At 50.9% G+C, this 21,529-nt stretch overlaps 1 protein-coding gene across 1 annotated transcript in view; it reads right to left on the reverse strand.

Moving 5' to 3' along the window:
* Window positions 1–21,529, reverse strand: part of EPS8L2 (EPS8 signaling adaptor L2) — a 49,446-nt gene that overhangs the window by 20,665 nt on the left and 7,252 nt on the right. Inside the window, exons 2-3 of the mRNA XM_069016162.1 lie at window positions 10,154–10,218; window positions 9,047–9,102 (exon numbers count right to left, since the gene is read on the reverse strand). Of these exons, the coding sequence (XP_068872263.1) occupies window positions 9,047–9,102; window positions 10,154–10,197 (100 nt within the window). The 5' untranslated portion in view covers window positions 10,198–10,218. The remainder of the gene's footprint in view (window positions 1–9,046; window positions 9,103–10,153; window positions 10,219–21,529) is intronic.

Here is a 21,529-nt window from a genome sequence, read left to right on the forward strand (position 1 = left end):
GGGAAGGAAGGAATAGCGGGGGGATGAGGTTTCCAGTGGGAGGCTAGCACAAGTCTGTGTTCCTATTAGGAAAACAGCCCATGGAGCTGTATCAGTGGTCAGGGCGACAGCTGGTTGCCCTCAGACCCTCTGGGATCCCCTCCAATGCCTTTTCCCCGTCCTCCAAGCTCAAAGAAGCTGCACGTGTCACAGTCAGGGGAGATCTCAGCATCACCGCTGAGAAAGTATTTGGAGAAGTTTTAGGGACTGGTCAAAACCTCAGAACTCTGCATAGCCCAGATTCCCATTGCCTGCACTCCATGAGTGCAAGAGAGCAAAGGCCCCTTTAGCCCTTTATAGCCTTGTTCAGACAGCAGCAAGCCCTGGGACAGGGAGAAACGCAGATGTTTCCCCTCCCTCTGTTGATTTTTCCCAGGGGGAATTTCTGCATTACCTCCAGGAGTCACAGAACTAGAACAAAGTGCCTCTATTTTGTCTCCCGATGTCATCCAAGTGATGTCCCAGAAGCTGCCCAGGGCAAGAAATGGGGTGTTTCTGCATGTTCTGAAATCCCTTCTGTCTCCTTGGCTTCTACCTGGCCCCCACACCCATGGAAACTTTTATTTTTGTGTTTCCTGCTGGCATCCACAAAGAAGACCACGAGGTCTGGAACCAGACAGGCTTTCCGGGGACAGCGGGGTGTCAAAACACTGAAATCTCCTTCTTTCCTAGCACTTAGTTTTGATTTAAACACAGGAAGAATTAAAGATCCAGACTGCAGATCACAGAAGAGTCAGGTTTGGGCCACATCTATCCAAGGAGTGTGGGTGCTTTAAAGAAAAAGAGTGGTGTTTGGTTTATATACTCAAAGCAATGTGGTGAAACACTGCAGGGCTTTCCAAGATGCATCATTATTTGTCTTTGATTAAATCTGGCTCTGGCTGGGCTGGGCTGATCCCAAAATGCTTTTAGGAAGAAATTCTTCCCTGTGAGGGTGGTGAGGCCCTGGAACAGGTTGCCCAGAGCAGCTGTGGCTGCCCCTCCTTGGTAGTGTCCAAGGCCAGGCTGGACTGGACTTGGAGTAACCTGGGATAGTGGAAGGTGTCCCTGTCCATGGCAGGGGATGGAATGAGATGGGCTTTAAGGTCCCTTCCAACCCAAACCATTCTGTCATTCTGTGAATGATGCTTAGAGCAAGATCTGTGGCTGTTTGACTCCTGGATCAAGGGGGATCCTTTCCTTTGCCCAGGTGAACTCCCTTGGCCAGCCATATACCTCAGAAGGCAGGTCAGCTGTCCTGTGTGGCTCCACCCTGCCCTTCTGCACAGCCTTGTCCCTGACCTGCTGAATTTTGTATGAGTGCATGCTGGCCTGTTAGCAGCAGCAGCAGCAGCAGCTCATTTCCTCCCGCTTCATCTGACACCTCACATCAGGACACTTGGCATTTCTACAGCATCCTGCAACAGGACCTCGGCACCTTCAGGTGTTATCTGACCCCTAACCTGGCCCCAGGATGTGGATAATTTGCATAATCCCCATGTGATAGATGAGCACTGCAGGAATACAGGGATGATTTCCCCAAATTAGCTCAGACACCCATCTGCATCTCTGTTTATCTCCTGCTGTGACCTTCAGAGTCTGTGGCAGTGGAGGACTCTGGATATAACACATGCAAAGGGCAGGGAGAGCTCCAGGGCTGTGGCACTGGTGCAGCAAACATCCAGAGGTGATAAAGCTGGCATGAGCACACAGTGACCACCACTGTCCTTTTTCCCTTTTGTCTGCCAAGAGAACCAAAGAGATGGGAAAACAATACACCTTTGTCCTGTCCTTTTTGTCTCTGGCAAGGAAAAAACCCAGCTCATAGTATGGGTATCCTGGCAGGTGCTATTGTGATCCCCTGTGGCCTGAGGAGCAGTTGTGCTGATCCCAGACACTTGCTGTATGAATGGGATGGGGGATCCAGAAACCTTTGAATGCCTTGAGCATGGATAACACGTGGGGCATGCGCAACTTTTGATAAACTGTCTAATCTCTTGCCTCTCAGGGTTTGGCCCAGTGATCCCTAAGACAATCCTTTGAGGGGAAAAAGCCCTATAAATGGTTCTTTAACGGAATTCACTTCAGTTCTCTCCTAACCAGGTGGCTTTAATCTTGCCTCTCACCCAGAGGCGTGGGGAAAAGGGCAATGTATGTTATCTACCACTGTTACCTTACAGCTAAACAGCGCTGTAGGAATGGTGTTTACCACTGGCACCAGTGAGGAAATGGGAAGAGCTGAGACCACTGCAGAGGTACAAGGTGGTACCTGAGGGCTCAGAACAGTGCTGGGCTGAAATCCCAGTGATGATACTAAAATCTTGGCTGGCAGGGAAAGAGTCCTGTTCAGCTTTATGTTAAGGAGCAGAAGGGATGAAAGAGAGCAATAAATGAGGAAAAAAAGCAGGATCGATGCACATCCTGGAGGGCTGGGGTTATCAGCTTGGTCCAGGAAGCCAAAGCATGTCTTTAGTGCCAGGTTCCCTCCCCATTTCCATGCAAAACCTTATTTTGCAGGGAGCTGGGATGTGGCTGTGAACGCTCCGTTCAGTGAGCACAGGAGATCAGCTAGCGGGATAAAACTGCCAGCTTAGAGCTGGGATAATTGGTTAAGATCTCTGGGAATGTTGAACAGTGCCAAGGACGGCAGGAGCAGGCTTGTCTTTCTCCATGCACGGCTTCTGCCAAGCCAGAGGGGCACAGCACCCCCAGTACAATGTGACAGTGGGCCCCTGCCCCGCCTCTGTGCATATCGTTCTCTGATTAATTAGTTTCACCACACAGGATCCTGCCTGATCCTCCCTGTCCCTCCCCACATTTGTTTCCAGCTGTTGCTGGGCAGAAGGCACAGCAGAAGATGGGGGGATGTACAGACAAGTACGGAGCAGTCTGTGAGGAATGAGAAGTATTGGATTTGTTTTCCTTGCCAGTGCCATACCAAGGATCTCTCCTCCATTCCCTGAATCACACTGCCGACCTCCCCAGCCTCCACATCCATTACAGCAGCCTAAGGGAAGTCCTGGCAGTGCCTTCTGGAGCTTGCCAGTTCCTTATATAATCTTCACATTATCTATACGTTATCTAGCAGTGCACACGCTGTTTATAGGAACCTGCCAGCGCAGTGTGAGCTGCTCTGTGCCAAATGGCAGATCAGGACCAGCCTCCCAAGGAGAAATGGGGCAGCAAATGCTCTGTGTGCTCATGGCAGCCACAGAAACCTGCCAGGCTGCCTTACAGAGCAGCAGTATGGAATAACCTCCATTCCAGGATCCCTGCGTGGGGCCAGATGTGGCAGTTAAACTCAGCATCTGCCAGGTTCCAGCTTCCTCGCCAGGTAGGAGGGTGGGATGCTCCAGGTGACCCGTGGCTAATCAAGGATCTGGTTTTGGGCCTTGCACAGACCTGCTGTGCCTGAGCTCCCGACAGGGGAGAATCTGCAGGTCCTACCTTGCTCCTTCCTTGTTCTCTATGGCCAGCACGGGAAGACCTCCATTTTGGGATATCTTTGCAGATTAGGGAGCATCAAGCTCCCTGGGTTTGCTGGTAGATCCATGGTACTTGCTGACGTGCTGGAACTGGTCTGTACCAGCGCCTTTGGCACTGGGAATGTCTGCCTGGTCAGCTCTCACTCATGGCTGGTGTGTGCGGATGGATCTGGAAGCTCTTGGAGTGAATGAACAGCTCTCACTGAGGTGTGAATGGGCTGTGGCAGCAGGGAGCAGCTGCACTGGGTGTCACACGGCTGAATTCCTGCTCTGCACGCTTCATATTTGCCACAGCTCAGCCCCAAGTGCTCACATTCCTCTTTTATTAGCTGAAGACACAACCCACTCTAGGAAAGCAAATAAAAACCTGGCACAGCTCCTGGGTTGTGCAAGGACTGAGTTCATGGAGGAACAGTGTGTGTTTGTGTCCAGTATGTCTGGTGGCACGGTGTCCACTGGGCTGCTTGGAGCAGGATAATCAGGGCATTGAGGAGCTGCAGCTCACTGGTAGAGATGTTCCCTTTCGCCTTTACAACCAGACCCGGCAGAAACCTGCAAATTATTTTTCACCAAAAAACCCAAAGTGGTGTTTTCTCAACTTCCTGTAGCTGGTAATGACATTCAACATTGTTAGTAAGATTGGGGGAATCCTGATTTAATTAATTCGCTTTATTTGAGTCTTGAAAAAAATTTGTAATGAAAAGTTCCCCCTTTTTTTTTTGTTGTTATTTTTATGAACTACCACAGCTTTAGTTCCCAAGCTACTTGGGCATATCCAAAACCCCATTTCCATTTAAGAAAAGGTTCCTCTGTGTGAGCTCTGAGCAGTTACTCCATGCAAGGAGAGAACTTGTGCTCAAGGTGGCAAAGAAAAAGGGTCACTGTAGATGCTGAGTGGCATTAGAGGTGGGAGATTCCTCTCCACAGCATCCCTGTCACTAACTGCCATCCCAAACTCCCGGCCAGCAGCACCTGGAGCAGTGTCTGCTCCTCCCAGTAGCTCCAGTCAGGGCTGAACTGAACCAATGTGTTCCCTGTCTCACCCACCACTGGGGTTTGATCCGCAGGAACCAACAGGATTTTTGGCTTCCAGTTTTCCTTCCAGCCCTGTTTGCAGTTGGTGTATTAAATGTCCAAGGTGTTGAATAAATGGGTCACCCACACACAGAGTGTCAAAGGGGAGCCGGGTAATCTGAAGCTGGAATCTCGGGTGGGAAAGGGGATGTGAAAAAGGGTGCTGGAATGGCACCGAGGGAGCAGTGGGGGAGGACAAGGGAGTTACTCAGGACTGGCAGCAGAGGAGATGAGCAATTAATGGCCTGGGCAAGGAGGCTGGACCTCTGCTGAACCTCAGGCTTTTTCTCCAGTATGATGAAGCCTTTAAAGACATGATAGTGAGTGGCACTGTTCAGATGTTGCCCAAATCCCTGTGGATTTAGGTATAGACACGGTCCTCTTGACCCAGCAGTGCAGCTGAGCAGGCTTGGGTTTAGCCACCGCTCCTGCCAGGGTTGTCTCTTGCAGACAATACCAGTGTGTGTTAAATCCTGCACAAATGCTCTCCTAAAGGCTGTGGGAAAGGAACAGTCCCTCTGTGCTCCTGTCAAGAATGGTGTGACAGCCGTGTGGCCTCCAGCTGGAATTGTGAACAAGCTCATGGTTTGAACAGGGTGTGGCAGAGCCAGCAGCAGGGAATTACAGACTGGGCACTGTGCTCAGGGCTGGCAGGTCTCATCTCAGAGACCCCTCCATGTGGCTGGGCTGGAGGCCCCACTGGGATACAAGGGAGATCTGTGGAGACCCCCAGGAGTTGGTTCATGACCATTAAGCGTAATTTACTCCTTCTCCATTGGTGTGTTCTGCCTGGCCAGCGCCAAGCAGCTGCCCGTGGCTCAGGGGTGATGCTGGCGCCAGTGCAGCCTCTCTGCCTGTGGCTCCCCAGGGAGATGATCCCTGTCCAGGGCCATGCCAGGCAGGAAGTGGCTCTTCTCTTTGTGATAGTGCCTCGTGTCCTGTTACAGCGCCGCAGCCTGGCTTGGGTTACGGGTGTGCAGTGTCAAGTGATCGGTGTTAGCACCGCGCTTCTCCAGCCTAACCCATTGCTCCAAAACCCCTTTTCCAGCCCTGTGCCCTATCAAGTCTGGTTCTTTCCCAGAAATGAGTGCATCAAGGATGGGTTGGCAGGCTGGAACCAGCTGGCTGTGTCCCTCAAGCTTGGCCTGGGGTGCTGGACGGAGGCTGAGCACCGCGGGGACAGACAGCAGCCAAACAGAAATGAGCTGCTCCTCCCCAGTGCCCCATGAGAAATCACTGCCATCATCAAACTACCCTCAACTTCTCCAGCTACGCTGCCTAATCCATCAGGAGAGCCAGCCAGCGCTGTTTGACAGCCCTGGAAACAGCTGAGGGGAACACCTGCAGAAGTCCACCTGGAGTCACCTCAGAAAGGAGTGGCAGCAGCTTTCCTGCTGTGGGAAGTGCTGTGCAGAAATGCTGCCTGCCAGCCCTTCCCGTGGGTTCTGCTGGAGCCTGGTTTCCCCCCCCACCACAGGCTTTCATCTGGGCTTGGAACAGACGCCCGTAAGCAGAGAAGCAGCCTAATTATTTATGGTGTGCATTAATATTTATTCAGCTGGTGGCTGTGTAGGGAGAGAGGTGGCAACCTGAGAGGGGCTAGCCATTCCCTGCTGCCAGCCACAGACCTCTCCAGAATGTGAAGCTGAACGAATGTGGTGCTGTTTTACTAAGGGGGTAGGAAAGGATGAGTGTTCTGCTCCCATGAGAGCCAGGAAACTCCACTGAGGATGGCAGAGCAGCTGGAAAGCACATCCAGCTCTGGTAGGGATAGAGCATGGGAGGGTATCTTGGCACTTTAAGCCAATTTCGTTGTAGAATTCCCTTTGGTCATCTTTCCACATCCCTCTGTGCTCACCACAGTGGAGAAGACACTATGGTAGGCAACATATTTGGTGATTAAAGCAATTTCAGCAGGCCAAGTGTGACACCAGAGCCTTCTCCACCCATCAACAGCCATGTGATGAGGCTGTGTCCTGTGAGGACCTTCACACTATGCCCTGGAGCCCCCCAGAGTGGTCCCCCACCTTCATCATCTGGGTGCCTTCCTGTGCACAGCCTGAAGCTGCTGCTGTGTTCCAGCTTCACCATGACAATTTTAAATATCCCTCTTCAGGGTCTCCCCCTGAGGTGGGTTTAATATTGCCAGTAAGTCTCTGTTGATACTGGGGACACCTTGGCCCTCACGTAGCACTTGTGTACCCTCGACTGGCACCCCTGTCAGATTAGGCCAATATTACTGCAGAAAAAGAATCTTTGGAAAGCTAAACCCAAGACCTTGTTCACCAAGAAATAATATTTAGACACATGTGTGCATTGGAGCATCTGTGGTCGTTACCCAGCGAGCCTTAAATGCAGAGGATGCCTGTGTGCTGGGAATTTGGAAGTCACTGCACTTGCTTCTTGGAGGTCCGGCAGTGCACACAGGCTGAGGGTCCAGCCTGATTGCACTGGAGGAAAATGGAGATATGAAAAGTCTTGTCAGCTCCAAATGTCCCTCAGCAGTGTTGTAATCACATAATCAAGGCCAGCTTGGCTTGGTGTGATTTGTTTCATTATGAAACATAATTCTCCCTGGAATTTTAGTTCTTGCCTGCCCTCTACCCCCAAATGTGCCAGCTCACAGCAGAAATTAATGCTGGGGGAGGACGGATCCGAGTGGGAAAGGGACCAAGACATTTAAATACTGGTTTACACGTGCTGAGCGTTCTTTACTGAATTAGCGGGTGGGTTTCAAGTGCTGCTAAGCAAAATCCCTCTGGACGTGCTCATGCCAGGGGCTGGGCTGGCTAAGAGCCACTGATTTGTGCAGGGAATGCCTGCAGAGCTCGTTCTGCATTTCAGTGGTGGCAGGGAAATAACAGGCAGCTGCTTTACTCTTCCTGAGGATTTGGCCCAGGGACATCCAGTCCTCATTTCAGGTTTGCTGGAATTTGGTCAGAGCGATCCCAACCCTGGTGAATTTGCTTTTGAGGTGTGTTCATGCAAAAAAATGTAGAAGATTAAATTCTGTGCTGAAAAGTGCTTATTTGAGAGCTGTGTTTGTTTCCAATGCAGTCTGTCAACCTTTGCCTGTGCTGGCTTTCGTGGCATGGGATTGAGAGGTGCTCCCTGTGCCATGGCACCATTAGATTCCCCCCTAGAACTCTGATGGCTTGGAGCCCTGGGCTGCCTGCACCCATGGGTGCCAGCCTGCAAATCTGCTCGACTTTAACACCGTTGTGAGCTCCCAGGTTCATTTTTACACATCTCTGTAGGGCTGTTTGCCTGGCAACTACAGCCCTCCTGCCCCTGACGGGATGTGCCACAATTTCGGAATGTGCATTCCCTTGGAGGCAGGAGTTTGTTGCACTAGCAGCCCTCTGTGCACCCAGAATTTCCACACCTCATCCTCTTGCTTCTTTATCATGTGTCTTTCCATCTTCAGAAGGAACTGACACAGTTCAAACCCCTGCTTGGCACCTGCCCACCCTGCAGCATCCAGGCCACAAACAGCCCAAATTTCTGCTCTGTCATTATCCCCATGTTTCATTTCTTGGCAGCTAATTGAAGTTAACAACGACTTTGTTTAACACTAAGTACAGCACTTGCCATCCCGCTTTTCCCCAGAGATTGGTCTCTCTGGACACTGCTCCAGGCCATCCCACATGGATAAACCTCCAGCCAAAACCCTTGGGCAGAGTCACTTCCCAGGGACAAATAAACCACCTTGGCAGTTCATAGCTGCCCAGGGTAATCTCTGATCAAATAGATCTCCAAGGAGAAGCACACGCAGCCTGTTCCTTCCCAATTAAACATCAACCAGGTAAATCCACAGCTCTCAGGTGGGAGAGCTGGCAGGCTCAGACTCCCCGAAAGCTGCTTGAGTTCCCCCAGACAACCCTCAACTTCTTATCCAAGAAATAACGGAGGGAGGTGATTTCTCACATGATTTATGCTTGCTCTGCCCATCCCAGAGGCCACATTTTCACCTGGGGTACCTGGATCTGCTGAGATCAGGAATAACTGTTATTGATACCTAAATGTGCTCAACCCAAACAAGCTGACTCTCGGACTGTGAAGGAACACCCATCCTGCCCATTCCCTGCACTTCTAAAGAGCCAAAGGGCACGGAATTTTCATAGTTCACTGAGTAGTTAAAAGAGGATAATCATTAACCTGCCGAGGACAGTCTTTCTTTTGTGAGGCCCTTTATCAGGTGATCTTGCTAACAGACCTGGGGAGGATCTGGGTGGGGGAAGAAGCCGTTCTGTTCCCACAAAATCCCAACTGTCCCCAGCGTGGGAGGTGTCGGCACAGATGTGAGGTGTGTTTTTGCTGCCAGGTCAGGCCAGCCTGTTGTATATGGAACCCTGGATTCATGAGGCTTTGGTTGAGTTCCAGCCTAAAGCTCCCCAACGTCCGCATCCAGCTCTCCAGAGGTGCCTTTGCCATGGGAAACCTTGGGTACGTTCGCGGGCACGACTCACCGTACAGGTCCTTTGCGCTCAGCTTGGAGGCTCCATCGGCTTTGCCCATGCTGCCACTGGAGAAGAAAGAAGGTACAAATCAACCGTCAGCTCTCAAATATTTTTAACATCAGTTTTCACACAGCAGCACTGCAGCTGTCCCAGAGGGACCAGCCCTTCCCTTCCTTGCAAAGCGTTTCCTTGTGGGCCGTGCCAGCGGCTCCCAGTGCAACCCTATCTGCTATCCACACCGCAGGCACATGTCACTGAACCCAGCGGTGGAAACAGGACACGGAGCAGCCCAGCCAGGCCTGGCCCCACTAGAGTTACCTTTGCAGTGTCCCCTGGAAGGGCAGCACTCTGGAGGGGCTGGGTTAAGGACAGTGGCTCCCAGTGTGCCATAAGTGGGGTTGTTACAGGGAGACCTCCATGTTATACCTGAGTCCACCTGAACCTGAGGCAGTGTAAGAGCCAAGGTGGTGATCCCTTCTCAACGGACGTGTTGGGGATGTGCCCCTTGAAGGCAGGTGCTCGGATATAGAACATATCCCATGTAAGAATGTGAGAGGGTGGAATCCTGTGTAAACAGCTGAATTTTGGAGTGTCAGCACACATGTAGGGCCACCCCCATGCCTGGGTTATGGGTAGGAATGAGCAGCCAGGAGATAACAGTGTTCTCTCTGGCAGAGGAGGATCCAAGCGAGATCTGAGGCACTGTGGTCAGGCTGTCCTGCATGGAGCAGTGAGCGCAGGGGCGCCCAGGGGCTGCTTTGTGCTCTGTCAGCGTGTCCCCCGAGGGCAGGCAGTGGTTCAGGTGCTCATAGCCATTGCAGGAAGGAGGGAGAGAGAGAGCTGGTGGCTCTGGCTCCATTGGGAAGTTGCCATGGGCTGCTGTAGCCCGAGGCTCCTGGTGTCCCTCCTGTGGAGAGGCTCCTGGTGTCCCTTTGCTCTCTCCACCTAATGTGCCATTATCAAACCCCAGTGCACAGGGCAGGTGATGTGTGAAGCAGTCCCAGCTTGTGAGGTGCCCAGGAGGGGTGAAACAAACACCAAGGACTTTGGGGATGAGTGGGACTGCTTGGAGTATCCCCTGGACAGTAGGAAGGATTGGTGCAGGAAGATCCTTACTTTGATGAGCCGGGGTTGCTGCTGAGGGATCCTTTGTGACTCATGTTGCTTCACAGGCCAGGCAACTGCATCAGAAGCACAAGAGACAGGGTCAGTGGTTCTAGAACAGGCTCTCAGGTGATTTATCCATGTGCACCCTGCCCTCCCTGCCTCCGAGCTGGGGTCTCCAAGCAGATGGAGCAGTCAGGTGAGCACAAGGGTGTTTCCTCCCTGCTCTCAGTCACCTCTCACTGCTCTGACCCGGGCTGAAGGTGACACATCCCAGGATGCTTTTTCAAAACCTACTTCCACCCCTCCCTCTTGCTCTTCCATTCCAGGCACACCCCAACTTTGTGGCTTTTCAGCACATCTTTTTCCACCAGCACTGTCCTGCCTAGGGTTAAACAGGGACTGAGGTGGCCTTTTCCTTCATGGTCTGTCCCAGCTCCCTGTGCCTCTGTGCTCGTGGCTGTGTGTCCCAAGTAATTTTTCATGCCTAGAGTGCTGTTAGCTTCTGTTATGTGGTAATTTTAAGCTCTCCACCAGCTGTGAAAGCATCTTTACAAGGGGATTTCCCACATAAAGAAAAATGTGATAACTGAATGCTGCTCCACTGGCAGCACAAGGATGAAGGAAAATGTACTGTGGTGTCTGAGTGGTTAGTGAAAGGTAGCCAGGATCAGCACTGATTTTTTTTCCTCCTCTTACCAATGAGAATTAGAATGTGGGAGGAGATGTGAGAGAGATCCAGGCACTGCTCTGACAGCAGAACCGCAAGGGAAAAGAAACAAAACCAGCAAACAGGGTATAATAAGATCTCAGGGAATGATTTGTTTTGGTATCCAAGCTCTTCACCTGTGCTCCATGTGTGAGCTCAAGGGAAGCCAAGGCGAAGTCCTAAAGTTTTTTTAAGTCTCTTTGGAAAGTTCAGGGGCACTTCTGTGCCTGGGTCAGACCCTGCTCGCCTCATGATAAGGTTGTCAGAATTCAGAGGTTTGGCTTTGAAATACTCATTGCTGGCCTAAAGGAAGAAATTCCTCAGTGTCCTCAGTGGGATTTCCTGCAAGGGAACCACTGAGTGTGCTTGGCATGTGCCAAGGTCTGCCATGACAGCCATGGGCAGGCCGTAGAACTTCCTCCAAGGGTTTGTCTTCACTGAATCTAGGCTAAAGTGTGTGTAATCCCCAGGGAATACTTTGGAGTCATCCCTGACACCTGGGATTTCCCCTCTGGAGGCTGACTATGTGCTGCAGGGTTTGTTGTATCGTCAGCAGAGCTGCCCTAGATTCCTTATGTATCCGTTTTTATTCCTCGTGTTGGAACACTTGCGGTATTTTGCTCCGTGTGTTTCACCCTGAGGTGAGGGCAGAGACAGTTCTCTCACTGATCTTATCAGAACTGTCAGTGGGATGTCAGAGGGATGCACTTATGGGGATGCAGGTGAAGTACCTGGCTGTACACAGACTGCATGGAGAACCCCAGCAGGTTTTGGGCTCAGCCTTACAACTTTCAGCCTGTTTTCTGTCACAGTAACACACTCAGCATGGAGACACTGCTAGAAAGGACTCTCAAGTGCATTTTAGTAGCTAGTATGTTAAATTCGCCCTTTTTTGTCTCTCTTGTGGTCGATACTGAAATCCCTATGCACACCTATAAGAGGTATAAATCCATATCCACATTAGAATAGAAACTTGGTGGGTTTGCCAACACCTCAGAGTGTAATAAAACCCATCGCTGTGCCCAAGCTTGGGTACCCGTGAATTTTTCCTCTGGTAATAGCTGTCTGCTGGTTTCCTTTTACAGTCCTCAAACTGTTCCTATCTCCTGGATCTCTTTGTGCATTAGCATAAGATACACGGAAAAGAGAACTGGGGCTTTTAAAAACCCCATTCTGCTCTGTTTACTGTGCACCACCCAATCACTTGAGTCCCATAGCTGATGACAGCTGGGAGTGTTTCTGCATATTAGTGTCAATTTCTGACCCCCTTTCTCTCACTGCCCCAGGGCCATGTCCTAACGTACTGAAATCCAGGTTATTCCAGCAGGAATGTGTGGCCTGTGGAGCTCAGACCTGCTCCCAGCCCCAGCTGTGAAACACCAGGAGGAACCAGGGATCCAGCTGAGGTCACCCTGGTTTTTATATCTCCTTCCCAAGCTGTGTCCAAAAAATAAACCTCTGGGATCTGCTCTGTGAGGAGCCCATCTGGTGCAACCCAAGGTGACTGACAGAGGTGCAGACTCCATGGCAGTGGCAGAGGAGTCTGGCTTCGTGGGTGAAGCAGGACCAGCCCTGAATTCTTCATCTCGTGGTGGTTAACAAAATACTGATGGGATCAGCTGGGGTCCCCAAAGAATAAGATAACCTGGAAGGCTGTCCTCTCTTCCAGGGTGCCTGTGTCCCAAAGAGGCCATGAAACTGGAAGCAGTGCATACACCTGCCAAGTCAGCAGGTCCTTATCATGCTGGGCTCCCTTTTCTTTGTTTATTCCTGCCATTTTCCTGTTTGCCCTTTGCTTGGCTCTCTCCGCTGCGTTCAGGCCAGGGCTGTGTTTGGCCTTGTGCTGGTCACAGCGAGGGCCAAGTGAAACCAGGATGGAGCCTCATGCCAAAGCTTTTAATTCAGCCTCAATTGCCTGATATTAATTGAATCCGAACTGGAAGATTGCAAGGGGGAAGGGCACATTTCTAAGGGGTTGGAGACTTTCTAATTAATCTGCTAAATCAGGAGACAGCTGGGCTTGTGAAAGGTGAAGGAAGGCTAAGAGCACTTCACCTGAAATGTGGACAGAGCCAAAGACATGAGAGATGAAGCTGTGGGCTGGCCTTCCCTAGGTTCTCTCTCCCCTTGGGAACATCCTTAAGAGCTCCCACAGCCTGCAGCCTCAGCCAGATGTTGTCTTCTCCCTGCCCTGATTAGAGGGTTCTCAGCTCCCTCTTATCTCCCAGCAGGTGTGGCTGCTGCCTCCTCCTTCCCCAGCGGGATGAGCATAAGGAGGGAGACGAGACACAAATGTCACCACACAATGTGTGGCTGTGCAGGTGTCACCTTTGACTCAGCCTAATCAAAGCCAATTTCAAGACCATCACCCGCCCCTTTGCTGGTGCAGGGCACTGGCTCTGCATGGGTCACCAAGCAAGGCAGCTAAGCCTTGCACATGTGTATGGTGTGGAATGGGATAGGGGCTCCAGGAGCTACAGCAGGCTCAAATTCTGTCCGCTGCTGCTGGAGCAGCTGCAGGGAAGCTAAACTGCATGGCTAAAGCCTGGTACCTTGATCTGGCCCAGGCCAGGAGGTCCCAGAGGGACTTAGGAAGGCCAGCACAAATCAGTACTGTAGGCTATCAAGGTGGGCGAAGACATGTTGTACTTTAAAGCACAGGAAATCTCACTCCCTGACTTTCTAGCCAGTCTTATCCTTGGAGGTCAAATATCCTCCCAAAGACACACGGAGCCATGACAGGAGCCTGGCATTGTCTGCACCGCATTTCTGTACTTTAATAGCAAATGGAAGCTGGCCATGCATTGTTTTGGCTTTCTCTGAGTCTCTTTGAAGAGGGAGCTGTGACATAGATCCCTCTTCTCCAAGGGTGGAGAAGCACTTTGTGAAGGGAAAGAGTAATATCTCTTCTCCTCTCTGGGCTGATCTCGGCTACTGTTGTATTTTGTTTTTGTTAGGTATAGTTCTCCCTTATCTGCTGTGGTCAGACTTCTTATAGGGCATGGAAAGGACATGAAAAATTCTGGATTTGACTAAAGATGGGACAGCTTGCAAATGTGAAATACTAGTGAGGTTTTTAGGGCTATTATTATTATCATCACTGTTAATAACAGCAGCATCTGGTGTTTGTGGTTTTTTCTCTTCATGAGTCCAAGACCTTTAAGACTGAGACTGGGTTCGTTGGTATCAGAGAATATTAGGATGTAATTGTAGCAGCAGGGACTTATGCTGGTCAAAACAGAACAGTTTTTGCTGGAACAGTAGAAGAATATGGCGAAACCCCCAAAAACCTTAAGCTAAGTGACCTAGGAGTAAAAACAAGTTTTTCCAAGCATGTTCTAACCCAGTTCTAACAGACCTTGTCTGTGTTTCCATCAGTCATCCCACTGAAATCTGCGTGGGGCAACAGGACTTCCGAATTCCCCATCAGCCATGGTGAAGGGACTCTCTGCACCAAGAGGTGAAGGCGCTTAGGCACTGGTGAGATCCCTGGGATGGAAACGCTCCCAGGGGTCCTGCCCGGAGTGAGGGGTCCGGTGTAACCCTGCTGTCTGTGCGTGTATCCTGTGCCAGGGGGATGGGCCAGGCAGAAATGCTGGGTTGGCAGCAGCCTTGGGGAGTAACATAAAGCGCCAGGGAGAAACATGAGCCTGCCACCACACTATGTTATCTCTTAGACTTCCCAGACCCACAAAGTGCTGTCTGTTAGGGCTGCTGGATGTTTTCCTATGGGAATGTCATGCTGGAGAAAGCTGTTTGATGGGCTGTGCTGCAAAGCTTGGGCTGTTTGGACTCACAGGAGAGCAAAGGGAGCACAGGCACCATGGTGTGTGTGTCCTCCACTGTTCCTGCTCCAGACAGCTCCCCCAGCCCCTGGGAGTATCCCACCAGCTCCCACAATCCATCCTACCCTCTCTGATGGTATGGAAGGAGCTGGCAGGTAGGGAAGGCCACAGTCTCACATCAATCCACAAACAAAACAGCTTTTGGGCATTAGTGAGGCACTGGGATATGTGTGCTCAGGGCTCCTCATGAGGCATCAAGAGTCCTAAATTCACACAAACTGGTTTAGATCTCTCAATGCAGTTGTGAGAGGGACCCTGTGAGCCTGTGGTTGACTTGAGAACTTCACATGGGTCTCTGGTCTCCAGCCTCCTGGAACCACCCTTCTCCTACTTTTAGTTGCTTTTCTGAACCTGCCTGTAAGGATGGCTTCAGGGCTCACCAGGAGAAACTCAGGGTCTCTGCCAGGAACATGCACTCATAAAAAAAATAATCTTTGGGTTAGTCAGAAAGCATCAGGAAATGTAAATCCAGAGCAGAGAGGCTGACAGCCAAACAGAGGAACAGGTTGTTGTTTCTCCATGGAGAAGCAAGCCAGGATCTTGTCCCATCCAAAATTTCCAAAAATTTGCAAAATCAGGCCTTGGTTGACCAAGTCAGAACCTCACCACTCTGTTTTAATGGTGATGATTCCTGCTTCAGAAAGGGGAACACATCCAGATGACACCGCCTGGAGAGTCTGGTGGCCATAGGAGTCCCCATTGCTATCTGTGTTGTTTGAGATGCCTTCACAACACCCCAAGTCTGGGAAAGTGGCAAGTCCTCTAGTTTTTTCCTTCTTCCACCCTTTCAAGTTATCTTTACAGTGGCAGACCTACTCAGGATCATGGATCCCTTTGGAAAGACATAAGCCTATGGAAGAGGGGTGTGTGTGTGGAGCTCCGGGGTGTGCGTGGCACGTGCCGTGTTCCAGCAGAGGCAGTCCCCAGGTACAACCTGCCAGGTGTCTGGAGGAAACACTCCCTGTTCTGCACATCAAATTGTTCACATTGTGGAGATTCTCCGGAAGACGAGCGCCCGGATAAATATAACCCAGCCCAACAGGTCTGGGCAGAGAGGAACCAAGTGTTCTTCAGGCTGCACGGCAGAAGTGGCAGCAGCTCTTTTGGACTGAGGCATCTCAGACCTACAGCCACCCCCATACCAGCTTTGGTGGACCCTGGCCCACCTTTGAACCCCATCTGGATTTACTGTTGGTCTCCAGGGGGCTGAAATGGAGCCTTGGGAGCTCAGAAACACAAACTGGCACTACAGAGCAAAAGTGCCAATATTTACAGATTCCTGATGGGAGATTCATGAACTACCTAGAGAGAGAATGTGTCCATGGTGATCCGCAGACAGACCTTAATTTAGGTCCCAGTCTGGAGTCCAGCAGCACTGGAGGCCCTTGGTGCCCACAGGCTGGAGTGGGAAAGGAAAGATCTGAACCTAAAATGAGGAGCTTTTATATTCCTGCCAGAAAGTAAAACCTTCCTCCCAGAACTACAACCAAAAGCAAGTCTAGACAGCACCCTGCTCTATAAATACCCAGGGAAAATGCATGAATAGCCACAGTCTCCAAGATCTTGGGAAAAAACTGGAAGCTGGCTCCACTACCCCTCTGAAAGACTTGTTTGCAGAGTCCTGGTGCCGAGTCTCAGCTCCTGGATTTACACTTTTCCTCTCTGTTGGAGGAATTCTGCAGAAGCTGGATGGAAGGAAAACAGGGAGCAGGTTTGGACTTGCTGTGTGTCTTGCCAGGGGTTCCAAGGTGAGCATTATCTATGCTTGGGCTGCAGTTTAGAAAGCTGGGGAGCCAGGCCCAGGAACAGCGCATTAAATATTAATGGCTACTTTTGGAAAGGTGGTGGGAGATGGATGAGCACCCTTACATAAAAGCTTATTAAACGGTTTAAATTAAAAGACCCCAGTTCAAAACTACCCAACTGGTAGAAAGTGTCATGTGAGTCACTTGTACTCCCCAGGAAGAAAAACCAGCATGATGTGTTTCCTTGGCTTCCTGGGAAGAGAGGAGTGTTGTGAGGAATTTTGTAGCTTTTTCCCTCTGTCCTGTTTTTGTTTTGTGCCCACACCTTCTGTGAGCTAATCCTGTCCTTAGCACCACCCAGCTTCTGGGAGGTGGGAGCCAAGGAGCTGTGGGAGGCCGGAGCGGGCCGTGGGACTGTCTGGGCAGGATGCAAGGGAAGGGCTGAATGGCTCCAGTGCTGCCAGGACCTGTGAGTGTAGCATGCCTGGTATCCAAAAAGTTTGCTGAAGAAAGCACTGGTGGCTGTCATGCTGAAGGTTTCTCTGCCCTGCATCCTTATTCACCCCACAACCCCCAAAAACTATCCCCTTTTCCCAGCCTGGTGCTGTACTCTGGGCACTGGATCCCCAGCAGCAAGGGGTTTAAAGCTGTGATTTTTAAACATGGGAAGGATTTCACACTGTTGATGAAAGGGAAGCTTTTTCTTTGCTCTGTATAAAAATCAGGACTCAGAGATCAGGCCAGTAAAAATAGGGAGTGACTCTGCCTGTGTGTGTCATATTCCAGAGCAGGACAGATAACGGCCGAGCCCAGACCAGAGCAGGGCATTGAATTGCCTCTGTGTTCAGGCAAAACACCAAAATCCTGAAACAGGCTGTGTGCTCATGTCCCTGGCTGCAGGCACCAGCTCCCACAGCTGTTCCTCACGTGCACCTCCTGTAGAGCTGGAATATTTCTCTGATGGCTTTTCCAAGCTTGAAGGCATTTGTGGAACAGCTGGGAGACTCAGTGAAAGGCTGGCACCAATGGTGGTTGTGGACTGCCCATCCCTGGAAGTGTCCAGGGCCAGGTTGGACAGGGCTTGGAGCAACCTGGTCTAAGGGAAGGTGTACCTGCCCATGGCAGGGGGTGAGCTGGATGGTCTTTATGGTCCCTTCTGACCCAAACCATCCCAGATTCTGTGAGGATGAGCTAAAGCTGGGATGGAGTTGTGAGGGTTCCTGTTGTGTCCCTGCTGCTTCCCGCAGTAATGTCAGAGTTCTGATGGAGAGAAGCACAGCAGAGTGGTGTTTGTCATGCTGGGATTTCAAGGAACAAAGCTCAGGGCTGGAAGGTGGTACTGTGTTTATGCAAAGCACCCACAGCAAAACTGCTTCTTTCAGAAGCTTCAAAGCTGCCTGGTCCAACAGGGACCACGCCGATATCCCCTGGGTGGTCCTGGTTTGTCTGGTGGGGATCAGTCATTTCTCACCAGGTGTGGGTGTGCAGGGGCAGATTGGCTTCGCTGTTTGAGCTAATCATTCGAGTGTCTTAATTTTCATTAAATGATTGCTGTAACGTGTAAGTACACGGTGCCCTCCTCACATCAATCCTGTGCAATCCCTACGAGCCAGCCTCAGCATTCCTGCTTCCTTACCTCTAACAGGACAGCTGTAAAACCTAACAGATGCATTTGGCAGGCAAATTCATTTTCCACAATAATTCCCAACCTTTAGCCCCAGGTGGAGCATGATACTCCTGACCATCCTTGCCTGTCTACTGCCAGCCCAAACTGGGCTGAAATGCATCAAGCAAAGCTGGGGGATGTGGCTGGTCCCTCACCCCCTCGGGAGGGGCAGAGGGAGTCTTGTTTGTCAGTGCACTCCCCCGTGCTGACTGGTTCATGAGCAAGACAGAGCTGCTGAGATCCAAGGGACCTTTCCACCACCTCCTCCTAAAGGAAGGGCATTTTTGGTCACTCCCTGAAATGCTGATTCACTTCCCTGGCAGAAATTCAGGCATGTAGCTGAGCTGTTGGTGTGCCAAGAGCTTTTTCTCCAGCAGAGAAAAGCTGTTATTAGGCTGAGAGCCACTTTGGGGCCATGCTTAGCTTCAGTTTGTCTCCAGCAATGTCAGCTCAAAGTCTCTGGGGTTAGATGAGGATTGATAAATCTGCACCAAGTAATTGGTCAATCTGAACTAAAAATCCTTCTCTGCCTGTGTAGGAAGGTCACAGCATCCTATCTTTCCTCAAAGAAAAGGAGAGGGCCGCAACCCATCTCCCTCTGCCTATACCAGTGAGGAGCTATTCCACTCTGCTCCCGTTCCAAATCTCTGCCCACAGCAGTAGGGGCTTGGGGCTTGGGGAAGCATCAGTAATTTTTATTTCCTGCTGTAAAACTCACCCCAGGCTTTTTGATGGGAGGGTGGGGCAGAAGATTTAAGGCAGGAGATTAATCTCTTTAAAATCCCAGTTGGTATTTAAGGCTTTTCCAGCCTTTTTAAGCTAATCATGACAACATTCATTGCCATCTCTTCCCATCCTATTTTGTGCTTCCTACTCATATCCTGTCCGGGTATTTTTGGCCATTTGTAACAATTCATTTGAGCTAAAACTTGGCACATGGGAACTCAGCTCTGAGTGTCACTGCAGGAAAACAGCCTGACACCAGTTTAACCAGCTCAGTGGTGGCTCCCAGAGATGTGGCGGGGCTCAGGTCAGCTTTTGGTCTGACAACATCAGTCTAATGTAGCTTTTTCCTTCTGTGGTTGGTATTTTCATATATATTATCATGGTAGATAAAATTTTATATGGAAAAATGGTGATGTATCCCTTACCAGTCACCTCTGAAATGGGGGTTCATCCAAAGGGACTTTTGCTGCCCATCATTGATTCATTTTGCATGCAAAATGCTGAGATTTTTGGATTTTCACAGAGTCCTTATAGGAACCACAATATTCATTGCTGCTATAAAACGTGTTCTGCTTCAAAATACTCAACCCAACTCTCACACCCAGCTGAAGGATTCTGGGGTCAGAAGACAAGATGTACAGTCACAGGAAATCACTGGGTTGATTTCCAGTGTTTGGGCTTTTAGTGAAGCTGTGGATGAGACCACAGGAGGGTTTTGCAGCCTGAACATCCAGTTACCCAGTAACCAGAACAGTCCCAGGAGAGATCATTCCAAAACCAAAATAAACCCCATTCCCTTTGCCCTTTGTTTTGTATAGAATAGAAGGATGTGTGAGGCTGGGTTTATCAAAATAATTCAAATGGCAGTTTCTAATCTTGCAGTGCAGAAATGTTTTAACAATCTTGCCACCAAAAAAAATTAATCTCTTGCAAGGGCGAGGAGGAAAAAGCACACAATTGGTCCCTGCAGAGGCTGGGATGGGAGTCTGAGCTGGCCTAGGAGGAGCCAGACTGATTCCAGGTCTGGGAAGGGGAGAGAAGAGTTTCCTGCAGCGCCTTAAAGAGGAAAGGCTTCCTTGGCCACAGGGTCTTTGGTGCAGAGATTTCCAGTCCCAAAAGGCTAAAGCTGTGCAGGGCACATGAAGAGAGGGTTTCTGCTGCGGGAATCACGGCACTGTGGAACAGGTTTGCCCAGAGAGGTTGTGCCATCTCATTCTTGGAGATTTTCAAGAACAGCAGGAGTGAACTGTGCAGCCTGTTCTGATTTCAGAGCTGACCCTGCTTCAGGTTGGACTGGAGACCTCCTGAGGTCCCTTGTGGCCCAGATAACCTTGCAATCCTCAGAGGAGAGGGAGAAAGGAGCAAGAAAGCCCTTTTATGCCAGGTGGGCAAGGTGTGTGTAGAAGGATCAGGGCTGTTGGCACTCAGTGGGTCCAACACAGGCCATGTGGATGCTCGAGCAGCCAAAGGGGAGCCAGGTGGTGCTTACCATGACCTGGGGTTTAAAACCACTGAACTCTCCTTGCTGGTCTGACTGTCATTAGGGTCTGATCCTTAAATGAGCCACAGGTTTATGGGTCCCCTCTGGAGCAGAGAAAAGTTGTCAGAAGCAGAATTGTGCCTAAACATGCATACTGGAGAACCTGGCATATTCTGGGAAGGTCATTGGGAAGGAAGGGGCAGGCAGCCCTGAGAGCACAGGAATACCTGTGGTTTGGGAAGGATAAAGGGCTGCTCCTGGTGCTCCCCAGCCAGGTGTTCCTGAATCCTGCCCCAGGGACCTGCTGCTGAGCTCATGGATGCTCAGGGATATCCTGGGCTACCCAAATGCTCCTTTAGCTTGAGTTGTTGGGACGGGATTCCTAGAGAAGAACCTGCGTGCCCATCACCCACGTGGCGCTGGATTGGAGCACGGCCTCTCTGAGCAGCATCCTGGCAGCCACAGGCAGCTGGCAAGGGCGGATCGTATCGGAGGCAGCCCCGGGAAAATACCAGGGACTGCCAAGGATGGTGGCAGCTCAGATCTCCCCCGCAACTTTCTCCTGCTTCACATTGTCCGTCTCACCTGACTGTTTGCTCACCAGGTGTTGGCAGGCAGGGAGCAGGAGTGTCTTGAGGCTCGTGCCAAGTGTGAAGCAGATGTTCTGGGACCTGTCTGGTTTAGTTTGCACGTGGCTGTGGCAGGGCTTTGGCTGCTTGGCTGGTTTCAGGCCTCCCTTCCTGGGCTGTGACTAAACCTGTACAACATTTCCTTCCGCTGAGCAGTCACTGAGGCCGGAGCTCCTGTCCTCCCTTCCATCCTCCCCTTGGCTCAGAGGAACCAGGGACAGCTGCCTGGATGTGGGGTGGTCCATCGCCTCTCCCATCACCTGCCCTCAGTTCTGCTTGGTAGCAGGTTGGGGCACACATGGCTGCAGCACTCATGGATACCTGGAGGAGAAGCCAGGAACAGGACAGGAGCACGGGACGCCTCTCTGCAAATTTTCCCAGCCCTCAGCAGTGGGAGTGAAGAGCTCCTGGTACCCTTTTCCATCCCTGAATTTCTCCAACTTTTGGCCAAGCTGTGTAAACCTTAGACATCCTGAATGGCCTGTGGCAAGATGCTCTGTGCTCGGCTCTGCAGGGTGTTCTCAGCCACCTCCTTTTGTTCATGCTGCACTCGCCAGCTGCTGGTTTCATAGGACGCCCCCCAGCTCT

Source organism: Aphelocoma coerulescens, chromosome 5 (genome assembly GCF_041296385.1).
Source record: "Aphelocoma coerulescens isolate FSJ_1873_10779 chromosome 5, UR_Acoe_1.0, whole genome shotgun sequence".
Taxonomy (NCBI): domain Eukaryota; kingdom Metazoa; phylum Chordata; class Aves; order Passeriformes; family Corvidae; genus Aphelocoma; species Aphelocoma coerulescens.